Source organism: Eleutherodactylus coqui, chromosome 10 (assembly GCF_035609145.1).
Source record: "Eleutherodactylus coqui strain aEleCoq1 chromosome 10, aEleCoq1.hap1, whole genome shotgun sequence".
Taxonomy (NCBI): domain Eukaryota; kingdom Metazoa; phylum Chordata; class Amphibia; order Anura; family Eleutherodactylidae; genus Eleutherodactylus; species Eleutherodactylus coqui.
The window spans coordinates 20,011,159-20,033,260 of NC_089846.1; the positions used below are offsets into that span (position 1 = coordinate 20,011,159).

General features: G+C 46.5%; 1 protein-coding gene across 1 annotated transcript; it reads right to left on the reverse strand.

Moving 5' to 3' along the window:
* Window positions 1–6,440: 6,440 nt before the first annotated feature.
* LOC136580159 (torsin-1A-like) lies at window positions 6,441–20,940 on the reverse strand. The gene is made up of 5 exons (XM_066580497.1): window positions 20,527–20,940; window positions 14,120–14,373; window positions 12,576–12,751; window positions 8,965–9,092; window positions 6,441–7,056 (listed from the first exon to the last, which is right to left on the reverse strand). Exons 1-5 carry the CDS (start codon window positions 20,687–20,689, stop codon window positions 6,815–6,817), a joined length of 963 nt encoding a protein of 320 aa, XP_066436594.1. The 5' UTR covers window positions 20,690–20,940; the 3' UTR covers window positions 6,441–6,814.
* Window positions 20,941–22,102: the final 1,162 nt, after the last annotated feature.

Below are 22,102 nucleotides of genomic sequence, written 5' to 3' on the forward strand. Positions count from 1 at the left end.
AACACTGAGGCCAGGGGTTGGCCGCAGCAGTCACGTGATTGCGCCATTTAGAAGTGAACTAGGGATCGTAGCTGCATGGACAGCAGAATGGAAGGAGAGAAAGTGGGGAGTACAGGCAGTTTTCCTATTTCACTGCATAAAAGGGGGCAATATTACTGTTAGGGGGTCACTGAGGGGGACTGTTACTGTTAGGGGGTCACTGAGGGGGACTGTTACTGTGAGGAGGTCACTGAGGGGGGCTGTTACTGTGAGGAGGTCACTGAGGGGGGCTGTTACTGTGAGGGGGTCACTGAGGGGGACTGTTACTGTGAGGGGGACTATTACTGTGAGGAGGTCACTGAGGGGGGCTATTACTGTGAGGGGGTCACTGAGGGGGACTGTTACTGTGAGGAGGTCACTAAAGGGGGACTGTTACTGTTAGGGGGTCACTGAGGGAGACTGTTACTGTGAGGCGGTCACTGAGGGGGGCTGTTACTGTGAGGGGGTCACTGAGGGGGGCTGTTACTGTGAGGGGGTCACTGAGGGGGACTATTACTGTGAGGAGGTCACTGAGGGGGACTATTACTGTGAGGAGGTCACTGAGGGGGGCTATTACTGTGAAGAGGTCACTGAGGGGGACCGTTACTGTGAGGAGGTCACTGAGGGGGGCTGTTACTGTGAGGAGGTCACTGAGGGGGGCTGTTACTGTGAGGAGGTCACTGAGGGGGGCTATTACTGTGAGAAGGTCACTGAGGGGGACTGTTACTGTGAGGGGGTCACTGAGGGGGACTGTTACTGTGAGGAGGTCACTGAGGGGGGCTATTACTGTGAGGAGGTCACTGTGGGGGGCTATTACTGTGAGGAGGTCACTGAGGGGTACTGTTACTGTGAGGGGGTCACTGAGGGGGACTGTTACTGTGAGGGGGTCACTGTTACTGTTAGGGGGTCACTAAGGGGGACTGTTACTGTGAGGGGGTCACTGAGGGGGACTGTTACTGTGAGGGGGTCACTTACTGTGAGGGGGTCACTGAGGGGCACTGTTACTGTGAGGGGGTCACTGTTACTGTGAGGAGGTCACTGAGGGGCACTGTTAGTGTGAGGGGGTCACTGAGGGGCACTGTTACTGTGAGGTAGTCACTTACTGTGAGGGGGTCACTGAGGGGGACTGTTACTGTGAGGGGGTCACTGTTACTGTTAGGGGGTCACTGAGGGGGACTGTTACTGTGAGGGGGTCACTGTTACTGTAAGGGGGTCACTGAGGGGAACTGTTAGTGTGAGGGGGTCACTGAGGGGCACTGTTACTGTGAGGGGGTCACTTACTGTGAGGGGGTCACTGAGGGGGACTGTTACTGTGCGGGGGTCACTGTTACTGTTAGGGGGTCACTGAGGGGGACTGTTTCTGTGAGGGGGTCACTGAGGGGCACTGTTACTGTGAAGGAGGTACTGAGAAGCACTATTTTCAGGATGGATCGGTTCATTTCTATCCTCCGGAGAAGGCCGAGTCGGTGAGGCGGACCAGGTTGAGGTGGGAAGCAGGAGGCTTACGTCAGTTTGGGGCAGGGCAAGAATTAAGACATGGGTCATGGTGGCCTTGTCCTCGTGGATTGGCAGTAGTAATGTCAGACTTTCCTGCCCAAGCTCTGGCCAAACTAACTCTGCAGACGGTTTGCATCGTTTCTCCCCGTGGTGTGTTCGGGACGTGGCCGCATACCAGGGACTCCGGTGATACGTAGTATCAGACATCACAGTGCTGATGCTTAAAGAACTTTTAATGAATGTTGTGATATAGCGATATTTATAAAATATCCCCCAACTTTCCATAGCAAATTGCCACCCAGGATACCAGGAAAGTTGAGTGTACTTCATCAATATTTCTCTCCCCCGCCCTCGCATCTGCTCAGGTATTTTGAATTGCAATAAAACTAGCTAGTGACAGGGGGATGCTAATTGACCCCCTGCCAATGAGGATTGACACCAATGACCTTTCCCAGCTGACTCTGGGGCAGATTAATGGGAGAATTTTTCAATAAAGGATATTTGGTTGAGGTCCTAGTCCGATATGAAATATGTTTTCAGAATCGGGTGGCCCAGCTGAATAAATTGCATCCACACTCGTTTCAGTACAGGCCCTGAAAACCCACAAACTGCGTATCCCTGTACCTGGTTATAATTTCTGGGACATGTTTGATATCAATGAATAGATACAATCATGACCAGAATTATGACAGGTATATCCTCCCAATCGGAGGACCTTGTGCAGAGATATGATTGAAAAGGGGAATTATGATTTTCCAGAGCTCGTACGAATCCAACCCACCTCTCTCCAAATGGCCTCGGGGGGGGGGGGGGGGGGCGGGGGGAGGAGAAGGTGTGTTAGGGGGAACCCTTTATAACTCGGGGCTCAACGTACTCTTATTGTCAGACCTTCGGAGATGTTCCCAGCGTAAGTACTTTCCAATTATTTCCAGGAACTCCGCCAATCAGAACCTTGGGCCGTGTATCCCAAATCTGGTATTTTTCTTGCATTTTCTTCCTGTTATTTTTTTAAGTACTGTTTTGTTGTATATACTTGTATTCCCTTATACTCCCGTGTAACAACCTTTTTTTGTATGTGTGTGTGTGTATATATATATATATATATATATATATATATACACACACACACACATATCTGCACTGCTAGGTTTTTTAAAAATAAATTTGCTATTTATTAGTCAGCCTTGTCCGTTTTAAAACGAACCATAACTCTGAAGATTGTGTTTATAATTCATTGTCTGAGTCCCAGCTTCCCTTTACAGCTGGTGGTGGCAGCGTGTATTTGTATCAGTATTGCAGGGCACTGGGCCATTAGAACGGAGCAGGGGGTGATCTGAGCTTCCGATCTGCATGCATGCAGAAGCCTAGGAAAGCTGGGTACAGATCCATATGTATTCTAACGACTCCATGCTTGCAATCCTGGTAGAGCAATCGATCGAGGCTCTGCCATGACAAGCAGTCATAGCGGTGAGAGCGCTCGGAACAGTCGATCTGTGGCAAATTGGTGATAACACTGTGTAATTATGCAGGAAAAAGAACACACCTGGAACTCATTATACTAATTAGCCATTTCAATTGGTGCATTTTTATTTATTTTTTGCCGTGCGCAAATCAACATGCCTTGAGGGCACAGAAAGAATAGTAAAATACGCTGATGCATACACAAAAAAGCATGGTTCATTCCGCAAATACCCATATCCTCGCATGTGAAGGAGGCCTAAGGGTGCATTCACACGACCGTATAACGGCTGGGTTTTCATGCCTAGCCGATATACGGCATCTCTCTCTGCAGGGGGAGGAGGCTGGAAGAGCCAGGAGCAGTGCTCTGAGCTCCCGCCCCCCTCTCCACCCTCCTGCACTATTTGCAATAAGAGGAGGTGGAACGGAATAGAGATGAGTGAGTATACTCGCTAAGGCACATTACTCGAGTGAGTAGTGCCTTAGCCGAGTATCTCCCCGCTCGTCTCTACAGATTCAGGGGCCGGCGGGGGTGACAGGTGAGTTGCGGCGGGGAGGGGGGGGGGGGGAAGAGGGAGAGATCTCCCCTCCGTTCCTCTCCGCTCTTCCCCGCCCCCCGTCAGCCCCCGAATCTTTAGAGACGAGCGGGGAGATACTCGGCTAAGGCACTACTCGCTCAAGTAATGTGCCTTAGCGAGTATATTCGCTCATCTCTACTCATTAATCTTCGAATAATGGGTTGTATAATAGGATGTGCTGGTTCTCCACCCATTGGATGATATACTTGGCTGTCCTCTCTATGGTACCGGGAAAGATTTCCCATTTGAAGAAGGGCTTGTTACACTTTTTTCTTCTGGTCACCCGTCTGGTTATAACTCAGCATTGGACATCTGAGGCTCACTCCTTCAGCCATAGAGTTGTTGGACATAGTCGAAGAGTTATATCTTATGGAAAAACTTCAGCCAATTAATTCCCCTTTATATGATGAATATTATGGGGTGTACCAAGTTTGCCTTTTGTTTAAAGAGTCTTCCTCTTTCGTGGAATGGTTGAATTCTTTTGATACTTTAGCCACATAATGTGAAGACCGGATACCCCGGAGAAGATGCTGATGTTGGAGAAAGTGGAAGGCAAAAAGAAGAGGACCGACCAAGGACAAGATGGATGGATGATATCCTCCAGGTGATGGACTGGACCTTGGTGGAGTTGGGGGTGGCGACAGCCGACAGGAAGTTCTGGTGTGGGCAGGTCTACGATGTCACGAAGAGTCAGGAGCAACTGAACGAATCATCATCAACAACAACACCCCTTTTTCTGCCCTTTCTTACCTCCTCGTACGCTTTCCATCATTTGGGTCTTTTTCATCGTCTTCTTTGTTTCATTACAAAATATTGTATTTTGATATTGGCATGAGTACCTTTTCTTTATCGAAACCTGATCTTGGCTTTTATGCGCCCTGTTTGCCATGTAATTTACTTATTTCACAGGCGATTCTGTTCGTTACAATAAAAGTTATGGAACGACAATTACTTGCACACTTTTAGGCTAAAATAAAGATTCCTGATTGACCAGGAAGGTGTTTGTCCGCCTCTCCGCTCCACCACTCAGCCTTACTGAAGACTCCTTCTCTGTCCCTCCTCCCTTCTGTACTGCATGGGTGAGAGATCTGGGCACAACATCTGATCCTGTTGAATGGTAGAAGAGCTTCACATTTAAACCTCTTTTAAAGGGGTAGCTGCACCCTCAACAGTGAGGAGGAGACTGAATGGAGCGCAGGTCACATAAGCCCTGAAAGTCAATAGGTAGTCCCCACGTTATCGGTTTAGACATGTGTCCCGTAAACAGATTGGGGCTATAATGGGGGTATTGCTGAACAAAGAAGAACCAGTGCAGTAAAATTTGAAGTGCATTTGCCCGGTTTCCCTGCTTAAGGGCTTATTCCCATGAGCGTATATCGGCTGGCGTTTTCACGGCTGAACGATATACGCTTCCATCTAAGCAGTCCCCCCTCACCGGCTCACTGCCTCTCTCCTCCACTCCTGCGTTTGCAATGGGAGGGGGTGGGAGCGGAACTAAGCTCCGCTCTGTCCCGCCCATACATATTGATGGCTATGGACAAGAAGAGGGGTCGGAGATTCTGTCGCAGATCTGGCACAAAATACCGGAAGAAATAGTTCTGCATGCAATGCTTTGTCTTGCTATAAAAGGCCGGGCAGCTGATCGGAAACCGAACAGACTTCATTATAGTCAGTGGGGTCCGTCCGGCGCTGTTTGGTTCCGTCATAAGGCCTCTTTCACATCGGTGATAGCGATCTTGCCACAAGAAAATCACAGCTGTGTTCTGGGCAATATCGCTGCGTTTTCACAATTCTGTATCGCTACAAAGTCGCGCAACTTTGTAGTGCTCTTTTGCCGGTATTTTCGGGGGGCAGGGGGTTTGAAATATAAGTCGAAACCCGCAAGTAAGCCCTATATGCTTTATAATAAATAAATAAATCACCTATTAGGCATTGTCCGTTCTGGCACACTTCTCTGCAGCTTCGGCACATTTGCTTGCAGTTTTTAGTCAGCGATTCCTGGTCAGAAAAACCCCGCCTTCAGAAAGAGCTGGCTCTGATTGGCTGATCCACGGAGCTCGAGAACCAATCACAGCCATTCAATGTTATGCCTGTGATTGGTTCATCGAGCGCTGCAGTGATTGGCTGAGCCATGGCGCTCGATAACCAATCAGAAGTTCATTTTAGCCTTAGGAAAGATCAATAGAGGATCCAAAAGCTCGCTATTATATCATGTATTTTTGTTAGCCATTAAAAGGTATCATATCTACAAGATTACGTGGTTTCTCTCACTGAGAACAATCACGCCATACTGCAGTAGAAAATAGTAAAAAAATACAAATATTTTCACCTTTTCTGCAATTTTGGCATTTTCCATAAATATACCCAAATCCCATCAGTTTGCTTTTACCACATAAGTAAAGTACAACATGTGCTGAAGAAGGACGATCTCAGAATTACGTGGATCTGCAAAACCTTTACAGAGTTCAGGTCTGTTTAAATGGCGGAATTCACCAATTCAGCCTCTAAAAGCTGCATCTTTCTGCCGTGGTTTTCGGCGCGGGTCCGCAGACTTAGCGCTATCAATGGGCAAAACCCCCACATGGAAACCAATACTTTTCTGCATTGAGAAGTGATATATCATACGGATTATACCCATTGACATGTGGATCTTGATGCAGGTCTTAGAGGTGGAATTCAGCCAAAAAAATAGACAGTGCAAACATACTCTTATTCTCTATTGAAGTGACACATACCAGATCTCCAAAATTTGGCTTGGTCATTAAGGCTGCCTGTCCACGGGCGTTGCGGTATCCCACGGCGCATCTCTGCCATGGAAGTCGTCACCCGGGAGCAGGAGCTGGCAGACGGATTTCCGCTGTCAGCCTATCTGACAGATAGGCTGACCGCGGAGAATTGTGGCAATTCGCAGCATGATTCGCAATGATTTTCCGCTCATGGACAGGGGGCCGGTGGTTTCCATGGCAACGCTATGGAAAGCTTTAGACGGCGTGATTCGCTGGTAATTTACCGCCGGCGGAATCACACCCAAGGACAGGAGCCCTAAGACACAAACATGCTTTGTCACTTTGGGTTAGAGGGACGGTAATTGCCAACAACATCAGCAAAAATTTCTGAAAATTTTTAACTATTTTGAAGGGGATTACCACTTTTCAGTGGGTTGGCCTCCCCGGGCAGACCCGTACAGACTGATTAAGACAGAATGCCATATAAAATGTATCAGTAGCTTCTCCTTCAGTCCCTGATCTGCCATACCGTAGAGTTTAGTCTAAATTCACTCGTACGTGCACATTTTTGCAGCCATTTCGAGAAAAAGCGTTCTCCCCTTTTGGGTAATAAGCCATGCCGTTGGCGATTCTGGAGATAGCCTCTTGGTCTTCTGCTCTTCCTTGCCTCCGAAGCTCCGCCCTCACACATTCCTTTACATGCTCCAATTCCAAAGGCAGAAACGGCACAAAGACGTCAATAACATTTTTTTTGATCAGGTCGCACTTGTAAAATTCACCTATTGATAGAAACATCTCATCAAACTCACAAAGAACACGAGTCACTTAACCCCTTGCCGCTCTTGAGTGTACATGTACTCCCTCCAGTGTCGGGTTTTATATGAAGCAGGATTAAGAGCCAATCCTGCTACAGACAAAACGGGTGATGGCTATTTCTTACAACTGAGACCCACGATCGGTATTCACACTCTTTACCCCCTTTAAATGCCGCCATCAATTCTGACAGTGGCCTTTAAATTCCCCAGTCAGAGTTCCAGGCTCCCAAACAGTCCCCTTGGCTCAGCCAACCACTGTAGCGCTCAATGAACCAATCACAGCTATTCAATGAGATGGTTGTGATTGGTTCATCAAGTGCTGCAGTGAATGGCTGAGCCATGGCGCTCGAGAACCAGCGGAGTGATGGGAGATTTTACAGTTAATTTTTTTCTTTTTTATTGATCACACTCCCTGCTGCTTGACAATTTTTTTAAAATCAGGGACAACCCCTTTAACACTTTCCTACCCCAGGGCGTAATTGTACATTCTGGCTGGGAAGTAGTTCCTACGAATGCACATACATTAACGTTCTATGGATAGTGCAGGCTCAGAAGCTCAGCCTGCATCATCTGCAATGGGAGCCAGCTGTGACTGATAGCCAGCCTCCGGCTGCAAAAGTGAGGTCATCAATCCCTACTGTTAAACCCTTACATGCTGTGATCAATGTTCATTGCGGCATGTAAAGGGTTCACAGAGGAGGGGCGCTCCCTCTGTGGCATCATCGGCCCTCCACTATGTAATCGCGGTGGACAGATGGGCTGCAATGGCAACCCAGTGCTAAACAATGGTGTCCCGTTCTGCCATGGCCTGTGATCATTATGATTAACGATAATGCATTGCAGTACTCAAGTACTGCAATGTATTATCAGAGTGATCATAGCATTTCAGGTTCAGGTCTCCTACAGGCAAATAACACATTTTTTAAAAAGTTGTTAAAAAACTTTTTTTTTTACACATTTTCCTCTTTTTGTTTGAAACAATTAAAAAAACAACAAACTATATTTGGTATTGCTGCATCTATAACAAATAAATTAAACACACTATTTACTGGACACAGCAGACGTTATTATTAGTGATGAGCGAGCATTGCCCTTAGCGAGTACCTGCCCGCTCGAGAGACAAGGTTCGGGTGTCGGCGGCAGGCAGGGAGCTGCGGGGGAGAGCGGGGAGGAACGGAGGGGAGATCTCTCCCCCCTGCGCCGGCACCGAACCTTTTCTCTCGAGCGGGCAGGTACTCGCTAAGGGCAATGCTCGCTCATCTCTAGTTATTATCAAAAAGGGAGCCAAAAGTGCTTTTTTTTCCCCTTCATTTTACCTCCCAAAAAATTGCAATAAAAATGATGAAAAAAGCCGTATGTACCCCAAAATGATGCCAATAAAAACTACAGTTCGTCACACAAATAACAAGTCCCTACAGAGCTCAGTCCATGGAAAAATTTAAGTTATGGTACTTTGAATGGCACAATTAAAAAAATTTATTTTCCAAAAGGGATTTATTGTGAAAAAAAACCCCTAAAAAATATATAATTTTGCATTTGTCGTAATCGTACCAACCTGCAGAAAAAAATGTATCACCTCATTTATGCTGCATGATTAACATGGTAAAAAACACAAAAAATACAGTGGCAGAATGGATTTGTTTTTTTTCTCCCTTCTCTTGAAAAAAATAAAATAAAAGTTATGCAATACATTACATGTACCCAAAAAATGCTAATAAAAAACCACCGCACGCCACACAATGACGAGCCTGCATACGGCCATGTTGATGGAAAAATAAAAACGTTAAGCCTTTTGAAACCTGGAGATGAAAATCCAAAAAACATCAATGCGTCACTAAGGGGTTAAAGTATGTTGCCTGGTTGAACACTCACTGCCCATCGTATTCTCCAAATAAGAACGCAGTTTAGGTTCTACTTCATTCAACTGGATCTCCTCCCTTCTCTTTCCTTGCCTCCAGAACTCCAGAGCCGGATCGGAGATAACATTTGCTCCGGTATTACTGAGATACAAGACACAAAGAGAGGAAGAAATGACCAAACTTTAGGCGGTACTTCTAATCTAGACGATCAATTAATATTCTAAGGAACTCAGTCTCCAACCAGGAACCCAACTGAATTATATGTCTACTAGAGATGAGCGAGCATACTCGTCCGAACAAATGCGGGGGGAAGGGGGGGCGGGGGAGAGAGAGATCTCTCTCACTCTCCCCGCCTCTCTACCCCCTCCCGCATTTGCTCGGATGAATATGCAGAGAGATCTCTCTCACTCTCCCTGCCTCCCCCCCCCCTCCCGCATTTGCTCGGATGAGTGTGCAGAGAGATCTCTCTCACTCTCCCCGCCTCTCTACCCCCCCCTCCTCTTTTAAGAATGTAGTTGGAGATGTTAAAGATACCTTTATTTTCTTCTTCCTCTGTACTTATTAATAATTTGGGCAGAAAACCAGGAAATTCTGAAGGGTTCACTTACTTTTTGTTGCAGTTTGAAGTATTGAGCCATGATCTGAAAGAAAATACCAATCTCTACATAAAGGTCAAAAACCTTGTGAAGATAGGAGTTTCCAGGATTATGGCTTTATGTGTGGGCTCCAAAAACAGGAGAAACTACAAGAGTCCGTCATTTTCCCATAAGTGTATGTTCACATGTAGTGGAAATACTGGGGAGTTTCTGCGCCAGAAAATTTTGTGGCAAAATCCGCAGTATTCCCCCATTAAAAACATGATTGCTGTAGATTTTGACTCAAAATCAGCTGATTTCAGCCTGTGCTGCGCTCCTGTCATCTCCCAATAATAATAATCTCTATTTATATAGCGCCAACATATTCCGCAGCGCTTACAAAGCAGGGGAGGACAGATACAAAAAACAAAGATACAAAAACCATGGTTCATGTAGTAATCAGTTGATGGAAACAGTAAGGGTGAGGGTCCTGCGCCAACGAGCTTACATACTACAAATAATGGGGGGATACAGAAGGTAAAGGGCTGGAGATGTGCCCGGTATCGCGCGGTGGAGAGTGAGGGATGCTATACCCATAGACAATGGTCAGACACTAAGCAGTGTGATGGCTGAATCAGTATGACTGCAGGGGCAGTTGATGGTGGCTAGTAGGGATTGCAGTCAGTAGGACAGGTAGCATTTTATCAGGGGGAGTACAGAGGGGTTTGGTTAAGGGGATATGGTATGCCTCCCTGAAGAGTATGCGTTTTTAGAGCATGCACGAAGTTTTGTGTGTCGAGGATTGCCTGGATAGTTTTGGGTAGTGCGTTCCAGAGGACTGGTGCTGCTCTGGAGAAGTCTTGGAGGTGGGAATGAGAGGTTTGAATTAAAGGGGCACTTCATCTGATTTCATTAGTGGAGAGGAGGGAGCAGACTGGGTGGTGGATTGAGATGAAGGAGGCAATGTAGGGCGGCGTGGTGCTATGGAGAGCTTTATGGATGAAGGTAGTAACTTTGAATCAAATTGTATATTTGACGGGCAGCCAGTGCAGTGACTGACACAGGGCAGAGGTGTCCGAGTAGTAGCTGAACAGGAAGATGAGCTTGGCTTCCGTATTCAGGATGGATTGGAGACAGAGAGTCTGGTGCAGGGGAGGCCGATCAGCAGCGAGTTGCAGTAATCAAGGCAAGAGTGGATAAGGGCAACAGTGAGCGTATTTAGCATGTCCACGGTGAGAAAAGGGTGGATTCTTGCGATGTTTTTGCGGTGCAGCTGACACGTTCAGGTGAGAGATTGGATATAGAGGGTAAAGGAGAGATTAGAGTTGAATATAACCCCTAGACAGCGGGCGTGCTGCCTGGAAGTCATGGTTGTGCCACACACTGAGATGTTATTCTGAAGAACTGGTGCTGTGATGTCACGGGAGGAGGTGTATAATTAGGTGTCGTCAGTAAAGAGATGGTACTGAAAGTCAAATCTCCTGATGGTTTGTCCAATTGGGGCTGTGTAGATGGAGAAGAGGAGGGGGCTGAGGACCGAGCCCTGGGGGACCCCCAACAGCAAGGGGAATAGGAAGGGAGGTAGAGCCAGCAAAGGAGACACTGAATGAGCAGTCGGATAGGTGGGAGGAGACCCAGGAGAGAGCTGTGTCCTTTAGGCCCCCTGTCCACGGGCGATGCGAAGTCCCGCGACAGATCTCCGCCACGGGAGCCGCCGCCGATTCTCCGCCGGTCAGTCCTATCTGATAGATAGGCTGGCTGCGGAGAATGGGGGCAATTCGGCCCGCCGCATGCAGAGAATCGCAAGATTCTCCACTCGTGGACTGGTGCCGGCGTGATTGGATGGCGGTTTACCGCCGACGAAATGACGCCCGTGGACAGGCACCCTTAGTCCAATGGAGCGAAGCATACTGCGGAGGAGTTTGTGGTCAACAGTGTCAAATGCTGTGGAGAGATAGAGGAGGATCATTAGGGAGTAGTCGCCCGTCGACTTAGCCGTCAGGAGGTCTTTTGTAAAGGCGGTTTCTGTCGAGTGTAGGGGCGGAAGCCGGATAGTAGGGGTCCGAAAAGAGAGTTTTCTGAGAGATAGGTTATAAGGCAGGAGTAAACCAGGCATTTTAATAGTTTGGAGATGAAGGGGAGATTTGAGATTGGTCGGTAGTTAGTGGCATCGGTCGATTCAAGAGTCTGTTTCTTTAGCAGTGGGGATATGATAGCGTATTTGAATGAGGAGGGGAAGATGCCAGAGGTTGAATATAGTGGTGAGGTCGGAGATGACGATTGGGGAGAGGGACCAGAGGAGGTGTGAGGGAAGAGGGCCGCTAGCACAGATGGTGGGGCAAGGAAAGGAGAGCAATCTAGAGACTTCTTCCTCTGTCGGTCTGAGTACAGAGAGTGAGCAGGAGCTAGATGTAGTACTGACGAGACTAGGGTCAGGGCTAGTTTGGGATTGGGAGGTCATTTCCTGCCGGATGTCATCGATTTTCTTTTTGAAGTAAGCAGCCAGCTCTTCAGCACTGAGATTCGTCACCAGGGGCTGTGGTTTAGGGCTGAGAAGGGAGTGAAAAGTATCAAAGAGCCGTTTTGGGTTGTGCGATAGTGATGAGACGAGAGAGGTGAAATAAATGTGTTTGGCATGGTGAAGGGCGAGGTTGTACTGTGCATTACTGAACCCAGAGCGCAGCGCACACTGGCAACTACTACTGAGCACCACTGCCGGCGTTCATGTGATCTGCCGGTCATGTGATGCCACTTCCGCATTTGCTAGCAGTTGCCACAGTATTGGGAAGAGCGTAGGCTGAAATCGGCTCCGTATCCACAGCTGATTTCAACTTAAAATCTGCACCAATCATGTGCATTTTGATGGGGTTTTTGATGCAGAAATGCTGCAGAATTTTCTGCTGTGGAAGATCCGCAGCATTTCCACTACATGTGAACGTACCCCAAGGGCAGCTTTTCTACAAAACACAACTCCTGTCCAGGCAACTGAGTCCTCTCCAGGTAGGTTGACTATAGGTTCCAGGTACAACTTGTTAGATATCTATCTTACCTGATAAAGATGAAAACGCTCTTTCTGTAAGACACGCCTTCAATTGTGTCATGATAATCCAGGTAAGGTATGAGGGAGTGTAAGATTTCTGGATGCACCTTGTCAATTTCATCAAATATGAATAAAGAGCGCTCACAACGTGATACATTCCCTCTGATCCATGCGAGCAACTGGTCCTATCGGTAAAGACAAGAAAGTCTCTTAGTCTGCAGAAATACAAACAGGGAAAGCACTAACTAGCTCTAGGTCATCTGACCACCAATGTCCTTAACCATGAGTGGAGTTTATAGCCTGACTCCACTTAAGTTTTCCCATTACTTATTTTTATTCCATCTCCCTTATTTGCATATTACCCAGAGGAGCGTGCTTGGCCATTTGAGTCCCCTCACTTAGTTTAAAGTATAGTTGCTCTCCCTAAGGAGAAAAGATAGTGTTTCTGACCCCCGTCCCAGGCCTCTCGCTAGCAAAGCCAGACTCCTACTGTACACCGATGAAGGGCAAACACCCTGAAACAGCTGTCTGTACATGGAGTCTGGCTTTGCTTTTAATTCCTGGTCATTGTTACAAGGCTTGTATAAAAAGCCTGACTTTCAATAGGTGGCGCTGTGGAGGATTTATTCCATCTCCCTTATTAAAATTACTCCACAACCACTCTGTCCTTCTTAGTTACTGCTGACCAGGACATGTGACTACTACTGCCAATCACTGGCTAGAGAAGGTCACTGGTGTGGCCAATTTTGGGCTACAGTAGTCACGTGTCCTGGTCAGCAACCAGGAAGTACAGAGTGGCTATGGAGCAATTTTAACACATGGGAAAACTCCTTGAAAGTGAAAGTGTCATCAGAGCTGTTGTATAAATCAAGTTTTTATGTTAAACATATTTTTATAATTTTTTTTTTTTATTCCTCGGCCATGTTAAAAAAAAATAAAAATATATATATATATAATCTCATACAAATAAAAAACTGATTATAAAAATGCAACATGTTTCTGTATCTGCTTTTAATTACTTAAAAAACATAGATAATATATTCCTTTTAAAACCTAAAAAATGATGATTTTTGCAGAGGTGACTTCAGTAAGCTCAGGCTTCCAACCCCCTTCTTCATCTGTCCCAACACTGGTTCTGTAGCTCCCATTGAAGTGAATGGGAGCCACAGAAACAGCATAGCAGTATATTCCTTCACTTGTGGCTACAGCAGGTTATCTGGGACGAGATGCCGAGGCCGCTGCTCATCTCAAGTTCAAGCCTCTGTAGAATCTACTACAAAGCTGGCTGTACGTAGAATATATCTTGGCTGACAACTACCTTCTTGACCTCCCCTTAAAAATCCGTGCACGACAGAGTGTACATACTGGTAAAATAGAAGAAAGGGAGACAAGACGTTGGCAGACAAGGATCGGGCATGTAGAGGTCCAAAGTGAGGCCCCAGTACATGGGTGTTAGATAACAAAATTATAGGAAATCTATATGAAATTGACCAATATTTGGTTTAGACAGAATTTGGATAATGCAATATTCATGTATTGTATATATCTATTACCTGGTATGTTTTAACTTGAGTCACATGTGGAAAACTAGCCGATGCCACAATCTTATGCACAAATTTACTCTCCACGCCCATTGGAGTGAAATGTTTGGCTAGGAACTGACTAACGTAAGTCTTGCCACTTCCGGTCAGACCATGAAAAGAGAGGACGAGGGGTTTACTTCGTTTTTCAATCTGCATTAACTTCAAGACGACCTGCTTGGCTAGGTGCTGCCCAAATACTTCCTTCTCCAAGTCATCCTGCAGAGCTGGAAGGAGGTATAGAAGAAGATGAACATTTTGATATTATTAATAAGGCTGGGTTCAGACTGCGTAGTCGACTATATTACTGCATCCTTCAAAAAAGGCAGAGACTAGGTCAGACTCCCAAGATTGTGCCTTTGGACTCCGTTTGCTTCATTAAAGTCAATGCCTTTACTGTCGGTTTCATTTGTTAACTATTGTCAGCTTACTTAATGTAACCCCTTTCAATGGAGAACTATAACACAGTCTGAACCTGGCCTAAAAATGGTGTCAATGATACCCAAATAGTGGAGTTAACTAGAGATGAGCGAGCATGCTCGTTTAGAGCAATTACTCGAACGAGCATCGCTTTTTTTGAGTAATTGCCTACTAGGGGCGAAAAGATGCGGGGAGTGGGGGGCAGCAGGGTGAAGCAGGGGTAACAGGGGGGAGATCTCTCTCTCTCCCCCCCGCTCACCTACATCGCCCCCCGAATCTTTTCGCCCAAGTAGGCAGTTACTCGAAAAAAGCGATGCTCGTTCGAGTAATTCCTCTAAACGAGCATGCTCGCTCATCTCTAGAGTTAACTAGAGAACATCTCTAGAACAGGTGAACTCTTTCTGGAGATGTTCAAGATGTGGTATCTGACATCTGCACTACTACGTACAGTCTTCAGACCCTTTCCATTTTTTACATCTTGTTATGTTGTGCAAATTAAAGAGAATCCAAGTTTTTCCCCATCATTCTGCACTCAATACCCCATAATGATAAAGTGACAACAAAATGTCAGAAATCTTTGGAAACTTTTAAAAAAAGAAAAACTAACATTTTGCATTGACATAAGTATTCACACCCTTGGGTATGACACTTGAAATTGGCCCTGGTGGCCTCTTATTTATCTTGGTCATCTTTGAAATGTTTCTACGCCTTGATTGGAGTCACCTGTGGTAAATTCAGTTGATTGGAAACAATTTTTAAAGACGCCCCCCTGTCTATATAAGGTCTTGCAGCTCACAATGCATATCAGAGCCAAAACCAAGCCATGAGGAGGGAAGAACTGCCTGTAGAGCTCAGACTGAGGATTGTGTGGAGGCACAGATCTGGAGAAGGCTACAAAAACATTTCAGCTGCACTGAAAGCTCCCAAGAACACAGCGGCCTCCATAGTTTGTACATGGAAGAAGTTTGGAACAACCAGGACTCTTCTTAGAGCTGATCGACCGTGTTCCAAAATTTGTCCCTTTTAGGAGTCTATTATTGTGTTTCCCTTGAAAATAAGACACTGTCATATAAAGTTTTGCCCCAAAAAGGGCATAGTGTCCTATTTTTTTGGAGAGGGCCTTATACTCACCTGGTCCGCAGCGTCCTGATGCCTCCCGATGGTCTTCAGCGGTGCTGTGGTAAACTGCATCCTCCTTGTCTCACAGCTCAGCTTCTGCTGGTGACGGGGCTTTGAATAACCCGCCTCCAGCAAAGCGAGTGCTGTGATTGGCTGATCGAGTGCCAGCAGCCAATCACAGCCGGCGCTCGATGAGCCAATCACAGTCATTCAGTGATGTCCATCCGGACGCCGCGGACCAGGTGAGTATTGATTTTTTTTGGAGGGGGCCATGTTAGCTAGGTCCTATTTCTGGAGGAGACCTTATATTTCAAGCCTCCCCGAAAACCCGGTAGGTCTTACTATTGGGGTAGGACCTATTTTCAGGGAAACACGGTAGTGAGCTATACAATCAACTGAACATTAGAAATGGCAGTGTTGTCCATGATTTCGGGAAAGTTTTTGTCCCTGAAAAAGGATTCGCTACGTTTTCTTCTTCAGGCTACATGCCTACTAATACTCAGGCATAGCTGAGGGTGGTTGAAAATATTTGAGGAGCTGCATTGTATGGAGAAGCTCATTGCAGAGGATTCCAATACTGGTAACAGGTACCATGGTGTGGGGCAGGTTTGGTTCACGTTGGAGTTCCCTTCTCTTGTGGAATGGTTTAGCTCTTGTGATTAGCAGTCTTGCCCCCTTTCCTTTTTTCCCTCTTCTCATTCTGTTCTCTCTCATACCCCTTCCTCCCGTGTCTGTTTGCTGGATGAGGTTGTCTACACATTTTTATCATTCACAATTGTTGTTTTTGTTCATGCATCCTATTGGTTTTATGGGAGCCTCTTCTTGTGTATTGTATAATATGTAACCCTTCTCATATGGGCTCTCCTTACTTTTCAAAAAAAGTTGTTGAACCCCTAGAGATGGCCAACCTAATTAATTGGTAAGTAAACTAACTAATCAGCAGAACTTGGTAAGAGAGGTGACCAAGAACCCAATGCTCACTCAGATTGAGCTCCAACAATCCTGTGTGCAGATTGGAGAAACTTCCAGAAGGTCACCCATCACTGCAGCCTCGACCAATCCGGGCTTTATGGCAGAGTGGCCGGAAAGAAGCCTTTAATCCATAAAGTCTCTCCTCAGTAAAAAGCACATGAAAGCCCCCTGGAGTACCAAAAAGCACCTAAAGGACCTCAGATTGTGAGAAACAAGATTCTCTGGTCTGATGAAATGAAGGAAAGATGATTACATGGAAAGATGATCGCTCAAAATTCGCTCTAACAGCAGTTTGAGTGACAGTTTTAAGCGATCACTTTGCATAAGCTCTTAAGTAGCTAATTAGGTACTTAAAAGTTTATTAGCATGTAAATAAAGGCAGACGCTGTATGCAGAAGACAGTGGAAGCACTGTCATCTGCATACAGCTGCTTTGTTCTCGGAGCTATCAGCTGGTATCCCGCTGAGAACTTGGCACACGGCGCTGATAAGAGTCATCGATGATTTCTAGCTTGCTAAAATTTAGTGATGAATGAATAGTGCACAAAATGTGCACGATGGCTGTGCGTTTAGACACAACGATTATCGCTCAAAGATGGCTTTTGAGCGATCATCGTTGTGTCTAAATGGGCCTTAAAATTGAACCTCAATTCTAAATGTTCTGTCTAGAAGAAACCAGGCGCCGCTCATCACCTGCCCAATACCATCCCTACAGAGGAGCCTGGTGGTGGCAACATCATGCTGGGGGACAGGGAGGCCGGTCATGGTGGATGGAAAGCTGAATGGAGCAAAGTACAAAGATATTCTTAATGAAGACCTGATCCAGAGCGCAAGGGACCTCAGACAGGGCGGAAGGTTCAGCTTCCAACAAGACAATGACCCTAAGCACACAGCCAAGACAACAGAGGAGGGGCAACTCTGTGAATGGCTTGAACCCAATTGAATATCTCTGCAGAGACCTGAAGATGTCTGTCCACCAACGGCCCCCATCCAACCGGACAGAGCTTGAGGGGATCTGCAGAGAAGAATGGCAGAAAATCCCTGCTGCGTCCCACTGGGAGTGCAACCTCCAAAACAAAGAAAAAGGCACAACTGCGCAAAGGAACATAAAACTCGGCGGGCCGATCGCTCCGATAGGTGCGAGCCCGCATTTGTGCCTGGGCCCCTGACAAGTCCCTACCCGGGAGCCCTAGCACCAAAGAAAGGGAAAACAAATAACCAAATAAAGCAGAAAAGGACTTTACTGGAATAGAGGAGCTCCAGCCAGGATGTGTTCCTCCGTCACTGGCCAGCAGCAACTGAAGCATTGACCAGCATAGGGGTCAATGCTAGCACAGTTTAAATAGGAGCTGAGCTAGTCAGCACCAGGTGCTGACTGACATCACTCCTGCAACTACCACACCCCTCAGCTCCAGGAGAAGCAAGGGCACACCCCAAACCTGGTCTGGCTTGCAAGCAAAGTGCAGGCCTCAGAACGGCTGCAACAATCCCCAAATCCAGGTGTACAAACCCTGTGGCATCACACTCAAAAAGACTGGAGGCTGTAATCACTGCCAAAGGGGCTTCAACTAAGTACTGAGTACGGGGCGGGAATACTTATGTCAGTGCAAAATGGTAGTTTTTCATTTTTTTAAATTTACAATGATTTTTTCCATTCTGTTGTCACTGTGGGGTATTGAGTGGAAAATGATGGGGAAAACTCATATTTTTGTCTTCATTTGCACAAGGCCAGAATATAACAAAATGCAAAATAGTGAAAGGGTCGGAAGACTTTCCGGATCCACCATACCTTATACTTCTCACAGATGAGATACTACGCTGCACGTCGCGGTCATGGCTCTAGCTTTTAATACAGGGAAGCTCCAGTAATGAAACTGTAAGTGAAAAGTAGAATTATGAAGGAAAATTTCTAAGACCGACATTCCCAACACCGGTCTTAGGATAATTTCTGCCAGCGCACGATGCGGTAATATATGAGCAGGTGCACACCTCTTCATGTAATAGTCGCTGCATCTCCCTCCTCCATGCGTTGACACGCAGAAAGCTATGCCAGGTAGGGGCTGCCGTAGATTTCTGGTATGATTATTGCATGGCATGAATTATACATAAATCTGTCAGTCTGGGGTGTCTACGCCCCTTCTGACAAGCTCCTCCCACTTTTCACAAAATAGGTAAGGCCAGCGCAGAAAGAATAAGGGGTTCTTCAGATGAGCGTAAAATGTACACGCCCATGCGCAGAGAATAGAACCCATTGAAATCAGTGCACTTCGTAATACACAGTAAACTTACGTCTGAGCCCAACCTAAATCAGGGCGGGGGTGTTTTGCGCATGCATGTGAAGAGGCTCTGCATGCAATTGTGCATACAGTCGTTTGAATAAGCCCTGAAAGTTGCAACATTTTTGCCTAAGCAGGACTTGCGCAAAAATTTGCAACTTTTCTATGTAATTATTCTGGCATAAGGCAGTTAGTAAATGCCCGTAATTGTGTTTTCCACCAAGATCACACCATGGGGGTCCGATGGGTGAAAGTGATCTCCCTCTGTTAGCCCTTTGCCTGCCTCACTCACATTGACCTTGGCATGTAAAAGGATAAACAGTAGGGATCGGTGGTTTCTTCAGTCCCCGCGATAGTTCCAGCTTCACAGCCGACAGTCAGGCTACCACTTTCCCTGGCACAGGAGACCATTGCCAGGCTTCTGATGCAGAGCCATAAAAAGGCGTATGGGTGACAGTTAACCCCTTAACGCTACAGGATGTACGGGGTATTATGAAGGGAGATCGTGCAGCGATCTTCCTCCATACAACCTAGGCGTGGGCTATTTCTTACAGCTGACACCCGCCGGCAACAGCTCCGATAAGCCTTATCGGAGTTGTTAATTCTTTAAATGCCATGGTCAATTCTGACAGCGGTATTTAAATGCCCCGATCGATGAGATCGCGGGTTGCCGTGCCAGTGTCATGGTAGCCTGGGACCTTCTGAAAGGCCCCAGGGCTGTCATGGCAGAATGCCCGTTGGGTGGCTTGATAGACTGCCTGCCCGATCGCAGTATGATGTAATGCTATGGCATCAAAGCATCGCAAGTTGTTGTCCCCTCTGGGAACTATGAAAAAAAAGTTAAGATAAGATTAATAAAGGTTTACTAATTATTAAAAAAAATAATAAAGGTTTAAAAAAAAAAAGAACTCAATTTTCACACTAAGAATTTTTAAAAGGTTTTTCAGTACATTATATGGTACATTAAATAGTACTATTGAGAAATACAACTTGTCCCGCAAAAAACAAGCCCTCAGACAGCGACGTTGGTGCATAAATAAAAGAGTTATGATTTTTTTAAAAGGGGAGGAAAAAACGAAAATGGGAAAAAAAGGGCCGTTTCCTTAAGGTGTTAACGGGCTAGAAGGCTGGGATCAGAGATTTTCACAATCCTTTGATGTTATACGGAGAAGGCTGTATTTCAATACTGCTTTTGATGCAGTGCCTGCGTAAATGTACAACCTGGGACAAGAAGGGGCTAGCATGCCTGTCTGGTTGGGACAACCTTTTGCCACATAACACGTCCCCCCTACCCACCCAATGCAATACACGGCCCCATTCAAATCAATGGGCAGACAAGCTAGGTCCTCTAGACCAGTGTTCCCCAACTCCAGTCCTCAGGGACCGCCAACAGGTCATGTTTTCAGGATTTCCTCAGTATACCACAGGTGATATAATTATTGCCAGTGCCTCAGACATTGCCACAGGTGTTCTTACTATAGGATATCCTGAAAACATGACCTGTTGGTGGTCCCTGAGGACTGGAGTTGGGGACCCCTGCTCTAGAGAGACACTATCCACAAACCCACGAGCCTCCCCCCCCCATCCCGTATACCTGTGAGGTTGACACTTCCCTCGGTAATACAGCATTCACAGTCCGGGGGCACCAGATCCGTATGGCAAGCCAAGTAATCACATTCAGTCTGGAATTTCTCTTGTATATTGTAACCAACATTAGCGAAGAAGGTAAAAATCGGGTAAAAATCTTGCAGCTTCATAGTACTGACGGACTCCAAGCACTCAGTGGGAGCTCTGCAGGACGAGCTCAACTTCTTACAACTTTCAGTTTCATTTACTGTCTTTTTAATATTGCATCATCGAGTTTCTGTTGCCTTTTCGTACAGTACCTCCCCCTCCCGGTTACCCTCACACCGTCACCCCTTATGTTGTCCAAAGATATATCTTCTTACAAATGCCTTAAATCACTTATTGCTAAAACAAGGATGGAAAGAGTTTCCCGTTTGTACAAGATGATATTTCCATAGAATAAGAGATACTGAGACTGACAGGCCTTCCACTACCCCTTCAGTAATAATAACTAGAGATGAGCGAACATACTCGTTTCGAGTAATTACTCGATCGAGCACCGCGATTTTCGAGTACTTCCGTACTCGGGTGAAAAGATTCGGGGGGCGCCGGGGGGAGGCGTGGCGGAGCGGGGGTAGCAGCGGGGAACAGGGGGGAGCCCTCTCTCTCTCCCCCCCACTCCCCGCTGCAACCCCCAACTCACCCACGGCGCCCCACGAATCTTTTCGCCCGAGTACGGAAGTACTCGAAAATCGCGGTGCTCGGGCGAAAAAGGGGCGTGGCCGAGTAGGCTCGCTCATCTCTAATAATAACCAGCAGGGTTCTAGATCCAGGTCTTGGTAGGACATTTCAAACATTGATCCAGGGATTATTCTGGCTGCTATTATGGAGTCGGGAAGGAATTTTTCCCCCCAGATGGGCTAATTGGCTTCTGCCTCATTGTTTTTCTTTTTTTTGCCTTCCTCTGGATCAACAAGGGGGTGGGGGGTAGAAACAGGCTGAACTAGATGGACATTGTCTCCCTTCAGCCTAACATACTATGTTAGTACTAGGTTATGTCACTAGAAAGGGGTAATGAGATAGCGGATGGTTGTCGCCATAGGCTGGTCATGTGCGATACCGAGTCATGAGATATCCAGACACACAGCAGTGCCATTACTCCTATGGAAGAGATGACTGTTGCCATAATTGTGTGATAATGGAGGATCCGGAGACTTAATTGCCATAATCCAATTAATTATCCTGTGGAAGGGAGTAATGGGGCAGCTTGATGATTGCCATAGAGGTGTATGCATGTCAGGAGTAGTAAGGTGACCAGATTTTCCCAGGGTCAAAGCGAGACAAAGGGGTGTGGTCAGGGGTGGGGCTTATCCCGACATATAATTTTACCTGGGAGCGCCTGAGACACTACTAGAAGCTAGAACATTGGGAATGTGGACCACAAATGCATAATGTGTGTCCTGCCATGGGGCTGCTGCAAGTAATTGAGGGAGAAGGAGGGTCCTAGAACTGGTGGATGTGGCAGTCGGCCTATAGTGAGACAGCGTGGGAGAAAGGAAGTCCCGCCCTCCCCAGTGTGCCAAATGGAAGCCCCACTTGCTATA

Coding starts and splice junctions, on each gene's coding strand:
- LOC136580159 (XM_066580497.1), bottom strand. CDS start 20,689: ATGAAGCTGCAAGATTTTTACCCGATTTTTACCTTCTTCGCTAATGTT. Junction 14,374..20,526: donor GGGAAGTGTCAACCTCACAG/GTATACGGGATG, acceptor ACCTCCTTCCAG/CTCTGCAGGATGACTTGGAG. Junction 9,093..12,575: donor AGCGTTTTCATCTTTATCAG/GTAAGATAGATA, acceptor CTTGTATCTCAG/TAATACCGGAGCAAATGTTA.